This window comes from Neovison vison, chromosome 1 (genome assembly GCF_020171115.1).
Source record: "Neovison vison isolate M4711 chromosome 1, ASM_NN_V1, whole genome shotgun sequence".
Taxonomy (NCBI): domain Eukaryota; kingdom Metazoa; phylum Chordata; class Mammalia; order Carnivora; family Mustelidae; genus Neogale; species Neogale vison.
The window spans coordinates 246,640,396-246,654,391 of record NC_058091.1 but is presented as its reverse complement, the minus strand read 5'-3'; the positions used below and the strand labels follow the sequence as shown (position 1 = coordinate 246,654,391).

The 13,996-nt window shown below is 38.1% G+C and overlaps 1 protein-coding gene across 1 annotated transcript in view; it reads right to left on the bottom strand.

The window, feature by feature from the left end:
• The window catches only part of MEIKIN (meiotic kinetochore factor), an 87,139-nt gene extending 74,575 nt beyond the window's left edge, over positions 1-12,564 (bottom strand). The window contains exons 1-5 of the mRNA XM_044227782.1: positions 12,453-12,564; positions 12,198-12,285; positions 11,319-11,406; positions 9,392-9,452; positions 586-723 (exon numbers count right to left, since the gene is read on the bottom strand). Coding sequence (XP_044083717.1) covers positions 586-723; positions 9,392-9,452; positions 11,319-11,406; positions 12,198-12,285; positions 12,453-12,564 — 487 coding nt within the window. The remainder of the gene's footprint in view (positions 1-585; positions 724-9,391; positions 9,453-11,318; positions 11,407-12,197; positions 12,286-12,452) is intronic.
• Between the last annotated feature and the right edge of the window lie 1,432 nt (positions 12,565-13,996).

The following is a 13,996-nucleotide window of genomic DNA, read 5'->3' as shown; positions in this document are numbered from 1 at the left end:
CTTATGTTTCATTCACTGATATCCTACTGCTCAAAGCAAGTCATATTTCCATTGCTTTTCCAGAGCCAAAGAGGGAGAGAGTACACTCTGCCCACTACAAGGATATGGCAACAATGTGGATATATAATATTACCACAAAGGAATGAGTATTTGGGACCAACATTTCAAAATATCACAGATCCTTGTTTTTAACAGTGCTTAGTATCCTATAGGCCAAAGTTCCTCTGTTTCAAAACACCCCAAAGAATAAATCTCTAAGTTCCATTTGAGTAAGAAAGTAGTCACATCTTTCACATTTCAGACATACCTTTTTATAAGTACTGGTGCAGCCAAATTGTGAGCTTCTCTGGGATACTACAGATCAAACTGGCCTGTTTTGGGGGCATTCCCCTAGTATCTTCTTCCTTTTCTTGTCTGGTAGCTTCTAATGAATAGTCCTAAGTGATCGAGCATGGAATGCAGTAGTGGACTGGGGAAGGAGGTTTTGTTGAGGAAGACAAGCTTACCTTCTCAAGAGGAATATTTTTTGTGAACAAAGGAACAATTTCTATATGGGTCAGCTTAAGGTTGAGAGTATTTTCTTACCTAAAGAATCTGATCCTCTGAAGAGTTCAGGTGATGAGAAACTGCTTAAACTCTCTCCAAAACTCTTGTGTTCTGTGTAAGAGTCTGTGAATGAATAGCTCAGAAGAGAACTAGAAATACCATGCTGCAAACTTAGTCCTATAAAATAAACAAAGGAAAAGGGTAAAATGTTTCAATAGTAAATAGACTCAAAATCCTAGGAATTCATATTTGTAGAAACATAAATGAAATTATATAGAGAGAATGCAAAATTACTTATACAAACAACTGAAAAGGCATACTGTTGCACATCACTTTAATTTCAATCTTAGAAAATAATTCTGGTTTGATGTAGAGAAACCATTATAATCTTTTTCCATTGCTTTACCAAGTTTCATAATTAATTTCTTCCCTTCCTTCGGTTAAGTTGTGATTTTTTATTCCAAAATGCAAGTTTTACATATAAGTAACCCATAATTGTAAACTAACTAGCTGAGAAGGAAAAGTAACTCTAGTTATTCCATTTAAAAAACAATGAGCTTAAACAGACAAATAGATCAAAGGAATTCAACAGAAAGCCCAGAAATGACTTTTATACAAGCAACTGATTTTTTACCAAGATGCAAAGGCAATTCAGTGGAGAAAGGACACTGTTTTAAACAAATTATCTTGAAGGAACTGCGTACCTATATGCAAAAGCAAAACAAAACAAAAAACTTGCATTCATATTTTCCATCAGATAAAAAATGGGTTATTGACATAAATGTAAATCCTAAAAATACAAGGTTTGAGAAAAAAAAAGCGGAGGAGAAAATCTTCATGACACTGAGGTAGGCAAAGATTTCTTATAACACTAAGATTAACAATAACTATAGCAATGATCATTAAACTTCATAAATTTAAAACTTCTCTTTGAAAGAGACTGTTAAAAGAAAAAGACAAGTCACAGATTGACAGAAAACATCTGCAAATAGATTGGAATCCAGAATATAAATAATTTTGAAGACTCAATAATAAGAAAACAAACCTTTCAATAAGGGGCAAAATATTTGAACAGAGAATCTCCCAGACTAAGCAGTCTTTAAAGTTATCCCTGTGAGAATGAACTATAGTGAAGAACTTTAACATAAATGAAAGGGAAAGAAATTAATACCAAAACTTAAGAAACAGGTTTAGTAAAAAAAGGGAAAATGTAGTCTTCTCTAGTCAGCATTTATTAAACACTTTCAACCGAAAAGATAGATGTTAACACTAAATAAAAACTGGCAGGGTGTTGGGAGGGTTAGGGATAAAAGGGGAGCATGACTCTCATAAATTTATTTTTCCTGTGGGGCACTGACTTATAGCCCATCTCTCCTCATCCATTACCTACCTGAGACAACTAACTCTTTGTCCTTCCTACATTGACCTTACCACATCTTTCTCTTCCACTCCAACACCATCCTTAAAGTTGACAATTATTTCCAATCTGGCCCCCTCTTCTAACCACCACTCAACACTTAAATTGATTGACCCAATCTAATCTTTTCGAACCTCACTTCTCTTACTCCAAGTGCCCCAGAGTATCTTGTCCCTGTCCTCGCTTCTTAGTCTTCTCACTCTGTCTTCATCCTTCCCCTCTCACATCTCTCTTGCCTTCCAGTTTTCAAAATTCCATGAACACCACACACAGAGTAGAACCAGACCTTCCACCAAACCCCAGAACTCAAGCCAGGCTTAGAAATTAGGAAAACCCCATGCTCACCATATGGGTAGTTGGGTAGAGAAAAAAATATATAAATATTCATGATTATAGCAGAGGAAGGATGTTTCTGGAGTCACAGGTTAGAAATGTAAATGCACTTAAAGTTATATTTATGTCAGCTTATAATATATAAGTGTGTGTGTGTGTGTGTATATATATATATATATATATATATATATATATATATATATATATATACTTTTATTAAGTCAACTTGTTCTATAAGGCTTGTAACCAAAACAGCAATCTGTTGTCTCATATCACCCCATAATTCCCTAATCTCCAGAGTCAACTATTTTTAACTACTAGCTGTTTCTTCTAACACTCCCTTTATATTTCTAAATTAAAATGTGTTCAACAATTCTATTATTATGCCTGCTCAAATATATTTCTACCCAAGCCATACACTATGAGCTATAGACAGATCCTTTTGCTACAAGTTGTTTTTTTCAATTACTGATTACTCAATTTTAAAATTAGTTTTCTAAGTACCGATCACTATTCTGTCCCAAGTATTTACAAAATTATACATCTCTTCTCAATACTTTAAAAATTCCAAGTTATCTATCAGTTCCTTTCTCTTTTTTTCTTTTCTTTTTTTCTCCACCCTCATTCCCCCTTTCTCCTCTTTCCTTCTTTTTCTCCCCCCTCCCCCTGTTTTTTAAGAAGTACTGCTATTGAAGCTCTCAATTCACTTGCTCAAGTTCAGACCTCTTGTCCTTTAGACATGATGCACAGGTGTCTTCTTGGAATTCCCCATTATCCTGAGGAATTCTTTCTGAATCTTAAGAAAGTCAATCAGATTGCCTCTGATTGCTGGATACTTTGATTTCTTCTTTATTGATTTATTCTCTAGTTTTGCTGGAGTATCTCCTTTATCTCATGAGAAAAGATGGAAGACCTGTCTAGAAATTTGCTTATACTATCTTCATGCTTGAGTAATTGTTTGGCTAGGTACAGAATTCCAGACTCGTGTATTAAAACAACTGATTTCATTTTCTGATGTTTGACAAATTTAAACCTCAGTGCTATCTCTGCCCCACATCTGGGCAAGCTGATAAGAAAGTCCTGATGTTCCATCTTTTGGCAATGGTTTCAAGTTAAAACCATGCCTGGGAAACTCCATCCTGGCCTCACTTAACACCCCTTCTACTGTTTCTTCTCCCTGTTCTCTCAAGCCATTTTCAGTCCTATTTGGAAGATGCACTTCTCTCTAGAATCTCATTATGTGAGTGACAAACCTTTCCTTAACCCTCTTGGTTATACAGGTGGCATCATCAGCCTTGAAATCTGAACCGAATTTTGCCTGGGCATCTATTCTATCTCTGCTAAATCTGTATGCTTCAGAATTTTAAATGCATTGCCCCATCATGTTCTAGCTTCCGGAGTTGCTCTTGAGAAACTTAATGCCATTCATATTCTCCATTGCTTATTTGCAATCAACAATTTTTTTTCCTGGAAGACTGAAGGATTTCTCTCTTTATCCTGAGGATATTTAAGTTACATTGTGTTGTGCTTGGTATGAGTCTTTTTTCATTCATTGTGATGGGCAGCTGGTGGGCTCTTTTGTTATATATACTCATGAGCTCTCTTAATTCTAGAAAAATGTCTAGCTTTATGTGTTGATAATTTCCTTTCTGTTTACTCTATAATGTCTGGAACTACTATTTTTCAGATGTTAAAATGTCTGAACTCATCTTCTCATTATTTTTCTTTTTTTTTAAAAGATTTTATTTATTCATTTGATGGAGAGAGATCACAAGTAGGCAGAGAGGCAGGCAGAGAGAGAGAGAGAAAGGGAAGCGGGCTCCCCTCTGAGCAGAGAGCCCAATGCAGGACTCAATCCCAGGACCCTGAGCTGAAGGCAGCGGCTTAACCCACTGAGCCACCCAGGTGCCCCATTATTTTTCTTTTCAAAATAGCAGTTTTATTGCGATGAAATTTATATTCCATAAATCTCCACCTTTTAAAATATACAATTAAGTGATTTTTAGTATACTCACAGAATTGTGTCACCTCTGCCACTATTTTTATCTTTTATCTTCTGATGTTAGTTTAACTTTTGAGTATTTCCTTAAATTCATCATCCAATCCTTCACAGAATGTTTTCTTTTTCTTCCTTCTTCTTTTTTTTTTTTAGATTTAATTAATTTATTTGACAGAGAGAGACACAGCGAGAGAGGGAACACAAGCAGCGGGGAGTGGGCAAGGGAGAAGCAGGCCTCCTGCAGAGCAAGGAGCCTGATGTGGGGCTTGATCCCAGGACCCTGGGATCATGACCTGAGCCGAAGGCAGACACTTAATGACTGAGCCACCCAGGCGCCCAGAATGTTTTTTTTTTTAATTTTGTATTTGTATTATATTGTATTTGTATAAAAAACCATACAGGGGAGCCTGGGTGGCTCAGTGGGTTAAAGCCTCTGCCTTCGGCTCAGGTCATGATCCCAGGGTCCTGGGATCGAGCCCCACATCGGGCTCTCTGCTCCGTGGAGAGCCTGCTTCCTCCTCTCTCTCTGCCTGCCTCTCTGCCTACTTGTGATCTCTGTCTGTCAAATAAATAAAAAATCTTAAAAAAAAACACCATACAAAATTTGTGTAAATATTTGTATAAAATTTGTACAAAAAATTGTACTATGATTGTGTTTTGTATTTGTATGAAAATAATGTATTTATTTTTAATTTTGTATTTTTATTTTTTAAGAATAGTTTTTTTTTTTAAAGAATACTTTTTTGTTTTCCAACTGCTCCTTTTCATAGTAGTCCATACTTTTATCTTGGATACATATTTTCATTATCCTGAGGATAATGAAAACATGGCTTTTAAAATTTTTCTTTACTTTGCACTGTATCCTTCAAGCTTCTTTTCATTTGGTACCATTTATTTGAAATGCTTTCATTAAGTGCCTTTTAATTCTTGAATGTTCAAGAATGATGCTCTAAAACATTAATTGGAAATTCTAGGTCCATGAGTGGGATTTAGGAAGTAGTGGGCTTCACTGAAGGGTATTTAAGATAGGGACCAAGTCATTACTGCTAGAATATAGGTCTCCTTCTGGTCAGAGAAGATTCTAAAAGCAGAATCCTGGGTGCCTGGGTGGCTCAGTGGGTTGAGCCACTGCCTTTGGCTCAGGTCATGATCTCAGGGTCTTGGGATCGAGTCCCGCATCGGGCTCTCTGCTCAGCAGGGAGCCTGCTTACTCCTCTCTCTCTCTGCCTGCCTCTCTGCCTACTTGTGATCTCTCTCTGTCAAATAAATAAAATATTTTTAAAAAATTAAAAAAAAATAAAAGCAGAATCCTCCAGTCTTTTTTGAGGAGTATTTTCCTGAGTGGGGTAAGGTGGGATAATGGGCCCAAAAGTTACACCACTAAGAATACAAACTTTAATTAATTCCCTTCCCTCCTCCCTGTACCCCTACTACTTTTCAATAGAGCATCCCTGAGTCCAGATCCTGTGCTTCAATGTATATGGACTGCCAAGGTAGGAAAAAGAGTAATTGTCTGACCACACTGTTAGGGAAGGGAGCAAAGCATTTAACCATTACTTTTAAAGATTTCTAAAAATCCTCCTATTTTCAACACTATCTGTACACATTTCTTCAGGAATATGTGATGCCTCTAATTCCTGAAACTATAGCTTGGATCAGTTTGTTTCTTCATTTGTCCTTACTTTAGGCATCTAGCTCTCAATTTTTTTTTCCTTCTCTCTCAGGAAAGGGAGAAGTAAATGTCTATGTTCAATCTTCTATACTAAAGTCTTGAATTAATTTTCATCATGTTGCAAAATTAACTACATTCCAAGATAGAATTAAAATGGTTAGTTAAATATTAAATAGAATTCTGTAGGCTGTTCAAACCTAACCATTTACATTTTATTATGGGAAAAAGTATTCTAGGTTTCAAATATCAGTTGACAAAGATGTCTTAGAATACAACCAGTCTGCAAATTAGAGACAGTCTAGTCTCTATTTCCTTCTATCTTTTACCCATCAACTTGATAAATCTAGTAACCAATGACATATATTATGTATTTAAACTACAATTTAAGAAAATAATAATTATGATTAAATAGTTTATTTTCTCTAAACAGAGTATAAAACTCATTCAACAAGGATTTGCAATTATATAAGGTCCCAAACATGAGATAGGAACATAAAATGTAGGGCTTATTCTCAATGGCTTTAGCGCCAAAAGTAACAAAAGCAAAAATACTACTGTTTTGAGTCCTAACAGAAGTATACAAAGAGTACCACAGAATTCCCAGGGAAGAACAACTCATGTAGGAAGAGAGAAGATGGGTCAAGAGAGTTCCCAGTAGAGACAGCACCTGATTTTTTTTTTTTCCTTGAAGAACAAGTACAAGTTAAACATAAAAAGAGAAGAGAAGGAAGGAAATGCATTTGTTGAGCACCTTCCATGTTCTTTTGTACTATATTCTAGGAAATATTTCTCTATTCTACTTTCTAGCCAGCTAATTTGATTTTGAGCTGAATTCATTTCAATATTCGGATCATTTTCTGAGTTTTAAAATTTGATAATATTTTTAGTTTCTAGGGACTATAATTTTGTTAAAACAGATGGTTATATTATGGATCCAGTGGTCTCTTTATTTTTTTCAATATTTTATTTATTTATTTGAGGGAGAGGGAACACGAGCAGGAGGACAGGCAGAGGGAGAAGCAGACTCCCCACAGAGCAAGGGGCCTGATGTGGAGCTCCACCCCAGGACACTGGGATCATGACCTGAGCTGAAGGCAGATGCTTAACGCATTGAGCTACCCAGGTGCCCTGGCCTCTTGTCTTCAAAGAGCTATTTAAAGTTTTTTGCTATTTCTCAGCTGTTAAAGTTACTCTGTTTGCTCAATTTGTTGCCTCTCTTCCATGCCACTGATTTTATTCAAAGTTTTGGCTGCTCTTGGTTGTCTGTTTATATCTCTACTTGAAAATCTTTGCTTGTATAGCAGTGCATATACACTCTGAAACAACAGCCTACTTCTGGAGACTTATGAGTGATGAGACATTCTGAGAATCTGGGTTCTGTATGGTGATGTCCTCCTGTATTTTCTGGGTATTGTAGGTTACATGGAGCACTGTCCTAATTGTCAGGATAGTATACACACTACAAGGCTCCATTATCAGAAATTCCACTTCAGGGGCACCTGGGTGGCTCAGTGGATTAAAGCCTCTGCCTTCAGCTCAGGTCATGATCCCAGGGTCCTGGGATGGAGGATGCATCAGGCTCTCTGCTCTGTGGGGAGCCTGCTTCCTCCTCTCCTCTCTGCCTGGCTCTCTGCCTACTTATGATCTCTGTCAAATAAATAAATAAAATCTTAAAAAAAAAAAAGAAAAGAAAAGAAAAGAAATTCCACTTCAGAGGTGCCTGGGTGGCTCAGTCGGATAAGCATCTGCCATCACTCAGCTCATAATCCCAGAGTCCTGGGACAGAGCCCTATACTGGGCTACCTGCTCAGCAGGGAATCTGCTTCTGCCCCTCTTCCTGCTCCTTCTCTCTCACATGGCCATGTTCATTCTGCTCTCTAAAATAAATACAAAAAATGTCTTTAAAAAAAAAAAAGAAATTCCACTTCTGAGAGTCATACTACATCTGTACCCTGAGGTTAATAAGCATAAGCCTAATCTATCTCTTTCACTTTTTTATCCCTCTGTGATCTTTGTGGCATTCTGCAGTTACTTCAGACTCTCTTCTGCTTCTCATTCCAGTCTCAAAATTGACACTTAGAATCCAAACCCTTAGTTCTCTTTGCTTAGGAGAGTTTCCATGGTTTATCCTGGCAGCCAGCATTGAAACTGCCAATGTTTCCAATGTAAGAAAGGGATGAGGAAGAAGAACCAGGCCACATAGTTACATAATGTAGTGTTTAATCCATCACCTTGATAATTCCTTCAGGGTCCTTTCTATTACTTTTTTTTTTTTTTTGCATTTATTGACCAACTGTTTCAAATGTCTCTAGAGCTGTTCTTACCACAGCAGCGGTTTTTCTCTGTTCTTCAAATATTCAGCAATCTGATCTCATCTGCTTTTAAGAATTCCTCAGTATTTCTGGTGTGTTGATGGCATCCTTTCTTTTATTTTAAAATAACTTTGATTACACCAATATGTAGATGGCTCACAAATTTTCTATCAGCTTCCCTCCATATCCAACTGCCCATATGGCATTCTACTTAATCATCTCAAAAGTACTCATAACTTATATTAAAAACATAATTTATGAACCTTCCCTCAAACAAGACTTTTTTTTTCAGTAAATGGCACCACCTTATATTAGGTTATGCAAGCCAGAAACAGATGTCATCTTTGATACGTCCATCTACTTCATTCTTCATTTGCCAAACTCCGTCAGTTTCATTTCCTAAAGTAGTCACAAGTTATGCCCACTTTGTTCCATTTCCAACGTCATCTTTTAGTACAAAATGCCATCATTTCCCCCTAAACTACTGTATAACCCCCTACCTGATCTATTTGCATCCATTCTGCTTATTTCCATACCACAGCCAAGGTGATCATATATTTTTCCTAAGTAAGACTTCAGTGGCTTCTTGCTGCTACAAATACAAACACCAAAATATTTGACATGGCCTACAATGTTATGCAAGGCCTCTTTCTGTTGAACCTTTGCTTATTACTGCATTCCCCCCTTCTTTCTGTACTACAGTCACACTGGCTTTCTTTCAGTTCATAGAACTCACAAGGCTTAGTGCCATATTAGGGTCTTTGCACATGCTGTTCCCTCTGCCTGGATGGCTCTTAACTCATCTCCTTGCACAGTTAATTTCTCCTTTTCTTCCTAAGTCAATTCAATTACTATTCCCTCATGGAATCCTTCCCTAAACTTTCTAAATAAACTCAATTAGTTACACTCAAGTCAATCTCTTTTGTAATATTTATCTCAATTTTAATTGACTGGAGTGTGCTTGAAGGATGAGGCCCATTGTACATGTAGGATTCACCTTGGACTAGGAGAAAGACACTTCTTCCACTGAGATGGGAAGATGAGGCAAAAATACAAATGGATGCTTCTATTTGTAAGAAACAGCTGAGAGAGTTCACATCTGACAATCTTACCTGATACTAGCTCACTATTGGATGAACTACAGTCAACCTGGAGGTCATCAGTCACTGATTCCTAAGGGAAACGAGAATTAAAGATATAGCACAAATTATGAGACTGAATATTTTCATATTATAATATTATATCACACTAGTTTGGTTATTTTGAAAATGAAAAACTAGTATCAACATTGTGTATCAGTTTCATATGTAATAGATTCTTTCAGCCTACTGATCACAGATGTAATCTGATACTTAATATTAAATCTAAAAATAAATACTAAAATATAATAACATGGACATATCTACAGACTCAGCAACATACTAGTCAACTAACTACTGGATTAACCAGCAACTAGACATTAAAGGTGAATATTTTTATGATCCCCTAGGCTGGAAGGGTTTTTCTTTCTCTAAATATGGAAGCAAAATAAATGAAAAGAGTGATAAGTTAAAATACCAGAAATATGATTAAAGGCAAACAAAAAAAATATAAAACTATTTGTTATGTGTGTATAAAGTGTAACTATCTTCTATATATATATATATATATATATCAATAAGCATTTCACAAAAAAGAAACACAAATGGCCAATAAAAGGAGGGGGAAAAAGTGTAAACTTTACATTCAGAGATACTGCATTCAGAGAAATGCAGTATCAAATAACATGCTACTTTTCATCTATCAAATATATGCATTTTTTCCTTTTTCCTTTTTTTAAAAATTTTAAATTAAATTAGCCAACATATAGTACATCATTAGTTTCACATGTCATGTTCAATAAAATATATGTACTTTTTAAGTATCAGGTAAAATGGTGCCAAGTGGCCAACATGAATCAAACTTTAAACATGATCCAACCCTTGACGCACTGCAAAGTTATTTGTCTTAGGATAACAATTTTAAGGTACACAAAAAACTTCTGTGGTACAACGTCCACTGATACCTAAAATGGTAAAACCTGGGAAATAATCTCAATCCTCCAACCACCGGAAAATAGTTATATAAATTACAGTATATTTATCTATAAGACAAAGCACTATTTAGACACTGAAAAACATATTTTTGAAGGCCATTTAGTGTTAGAGGAATATACAGTAAGATAACAAGTTCTAAATTGAAAAAAGAGATTGTAAAAAAAAAACAGAAAAAGGAATGTAAGGAAATACATAAAAATTAGAGGGAATTTTTTCAGTATATGTGCTGCCGAAGCGAGCACAAAATTAGAGGGAATTTTTAAAGCACTTTTTTTTTTGCATAATCTGAAACATCTACAAGGAACACTTAACACTTAAAAACTAGGGTAAGGGCCCTTTAAAAAAATGCCATTTGTTAAAAAAAAAAAAAAAGTGCCATTTGTTGAAACTGCCCACCTCCAAAACACATGTTTTAGAGAGATATATAAGCTAAAGCTCTGGAACATGACTATTTAATGCTAATGGTAAATGAGTCACAAGAAATTTTTAAATTTTGTATCTCTCCAAATTACTACATATCTTAAAATATTGTACAGAATCCATATTAAATACAGTAAATCAAGAAGTTATATATTCTAATGGTAATGAACACTGTTACTACCCATCAAAGGAAATTCAAATGAGAATGAAAATGGCTTTAAAATGGTTTAACTGCTACTAAACATAAGGGAGTTACTAAGAAAAACTAACAGCTGTTTTATAGAAAATTAGTGAGTAATGGGCATTTCTCAAATCTGTGTCAACTGGAAATTAAAAACAAAAAAGATACGCCCATGAATCTTCAACCAGAATTAGAAATTCAAGGCCCTGTCTAAAGAGAAAACACCAATGTTTACAAAAACGCTAGGAAGATATGCAGTCACTATTGAACAAAATTCTTACTACACTTTAATCTGAAGGCACATCAGTTACCATTGGCCTCTGCTTTAAGTATATCCAAGGTCCGTAAGAGAAATATACATACACTCAAGGGAGCAACTTTCTCATCCGGGGGCTCTTCATTAGTGCTATTTTCTTGCAGGCTTTTCTGTCCTGTAACTCTTAACTGACCACTAACAAACAAATAACACAATTAATTTGCATGGTTTGGACTTGGCTCTCCCCTTCTCTGTTCACAGTTCACACTGTTCAGAATCTTAAAGGCTATTTGGACGTCATTAGGAAGAAGTAAAGACTCCAGTGGGTTAATTGTACCAATATTCGCTGGCGCTACAAATGCTTTCCTGAAGGTTTTATCTCACTTGCTTTTAGGTAAGTTGGCAAAACTGCTCCTTAAAAAAATTTTTTTAGGGTGCCTGGGTGGCTCAGTGGTTTAAGCCGCTGCCTTCGGCTCAGGTCATGATCTCGGGGTCCTGGGATCGAGTCCCACGTCGGGCTCTCTGCTCGGCGGGGAGCCTGCTCCCTCCTCTCTCTCTCTGCCTACTTGTGATCTCTCTCTCTGTCAAATAAATAAATAAAATCTTTAAAAAAATTTAAAAAAAAAATTTTTTTTTAAATAAGTATTTCCAGGGGCACCTGGTGGCTCAGTCAGTTGAGCTTCCACTGAAGATTTAGGCTGAGGTCATAATCTCCTGGGTCCTGAGATCAAACTCCTGGGGCTCCGCGCTTCCCAGGGAGTCGGCTTGGGAGTCTCTCTCCCTCTGTCTGCTCTCTCTCTCCCTCTCTCTCAAATAAAAATCTTCTAAAGTCAAATTTCTGGGTCTATGTTCCAACAGCAGCCAAAGTAAATAGTATTACAGTTATTTCTTCCTTGACACTTAGAATGAGGGCCTATAGGCGGAAAAGGAGGACTAAAGTTCTGAGGAGACAGAGGGCACAGGTTTGGCACTAGTGGTTTACGAACCTCGGTGGCCTAGAACCGCTAACTCCCTGCCCACTGCACTCTGCTTTCTCTGAGATCTTCTGCAAACGATGTGCTTTCCCTTTCAAGCCTAAGAGAGGACGACATATTTCAGGGCAAAGCCCTAGAAGCCGGCTTGCTGCCCTCGGGTGTCCCTGGGGTGAGGACTAGTCACCCCCGCCCTTGTGCTCGCCCACCCTGGGCCCTGCTCCACAGGCCTTGTCAGCTGGGGCTTACGGTGCGCAGAGTGCCTTCTGCCAGGACCTGGGGGGGCCTCTACTTTCGCGGTGGGGCCTAGGTCCAGCGTCGGGGTTAGGTTGAGCCTCTGGCCGGCCCGCTTCTTGCGGGTATACACCCGTAGTGACCACATTGCCACCCCACCCCCAAGGCCTCAGGGACCTCTTGGCCCTTCACAGCCTGTCTCTTAGCCTTCCGGAGGAAACAATCTACAGTCTGAGTGAGCCACCGTCCGGGCAACGTAGCTGCCTGCGGAATAGAACGACAGGAGCGGGACGAAGAGATAAAAGCCTACAGCACCAACGCCTGACTGACTGGAGCCTCCCGCTGCCCTCCCGCCCTTTTTTATCTTGACCAAGCCGCGCGATAGCTTCTGGGAAGCGGAGTAACGAGGAGGAGGCTCCGCCCCCTGAAGACGGCCCCGCCTCCCCAGGGGCGTAGCGTTGGGGTATTTGGCAGTGGGCCCGCAGGGTTGCCAACTGGTGGTACAGACTCATCCCTTTCTCGCCTGAAGGGAAGCTTACAGAGAAAAGGCTTTTCGTCGTCCAGGAGGTTCCTCCTCTGCGTTTCATTTTTTACTTAGTGTGATGAGCCTGTCACGTGATGCTACGGATGGCTCAGCCCGTCTCCTTGTAACATTGCGTTAAAGCCCTCGTAATAACAGTGTTGGGGTCCGAACATAAGGAATCTAGCGGGGGTGGGGGGCGGAGGGGGACAGGGGCGGTGGTGGGGCGTCACCTGACTCAGTGCAGGAAGATCAGACGGGAACAAAAGTACATTAAACCAGTAGAGAATAGCCTCCTGAGCAATAAGCTTCAGTCACCGGGCCATGCTATTTGAGCATTTGAAGATCTTGTTAACAGGATATTTCTTCTTAAGGATAGTGGAATCCCTTAGCCGCTGTCCATCCTGGACATCTGGGCAGCCTTATGTTCAAGGTAGAGAATTTCTTACCTCCTGCTGGCTTGGGGCTCGGCGCGTTTGCTGGGCATCATTGCAGGAACGTGGGAATGACCTCCCTCTCTCCGTACACTGTGGTTGAACCATCTGGCTGCAGCTGATGAACATATTGTGCACACAATAACCATCTTCCTATTTTTAAAAATGACATTTCACAACATTAAAAATGCATTTGTAGAGATAAAATTACAAAAACTCCAGACTTCTTTTTGTGATGCTCCAATAGCGTATATGTGTGACTATAGCACACATACAGCCACAATATTTTCATAATGAAATCACTCTGAATTTTTTTAAATTTAAAATAAGCTCATAGAAAGTCACGACAGTTGATTCAATATATAAGTAATCATTAAAACTTAGCTTTCAAGAACAGAATGTGGGTAGTCTTACCTAATTAGATATATTGCTTTAAGTCCCTAAATCAATACTTATCAGCACCTTAGTCTGTGTTAGACATGGTGGTAGGTCCTCAGGATACAGAGGTGTCCTTCAGTCTAGGATCTCATAGTGTTTTTGCAGTACAAAGCAATTCTCATATTTCAACCTCCTTTCTTTAGTTATATCCATAATATGCTGACAGGCAGTCTCTAGTTTACAAGCCG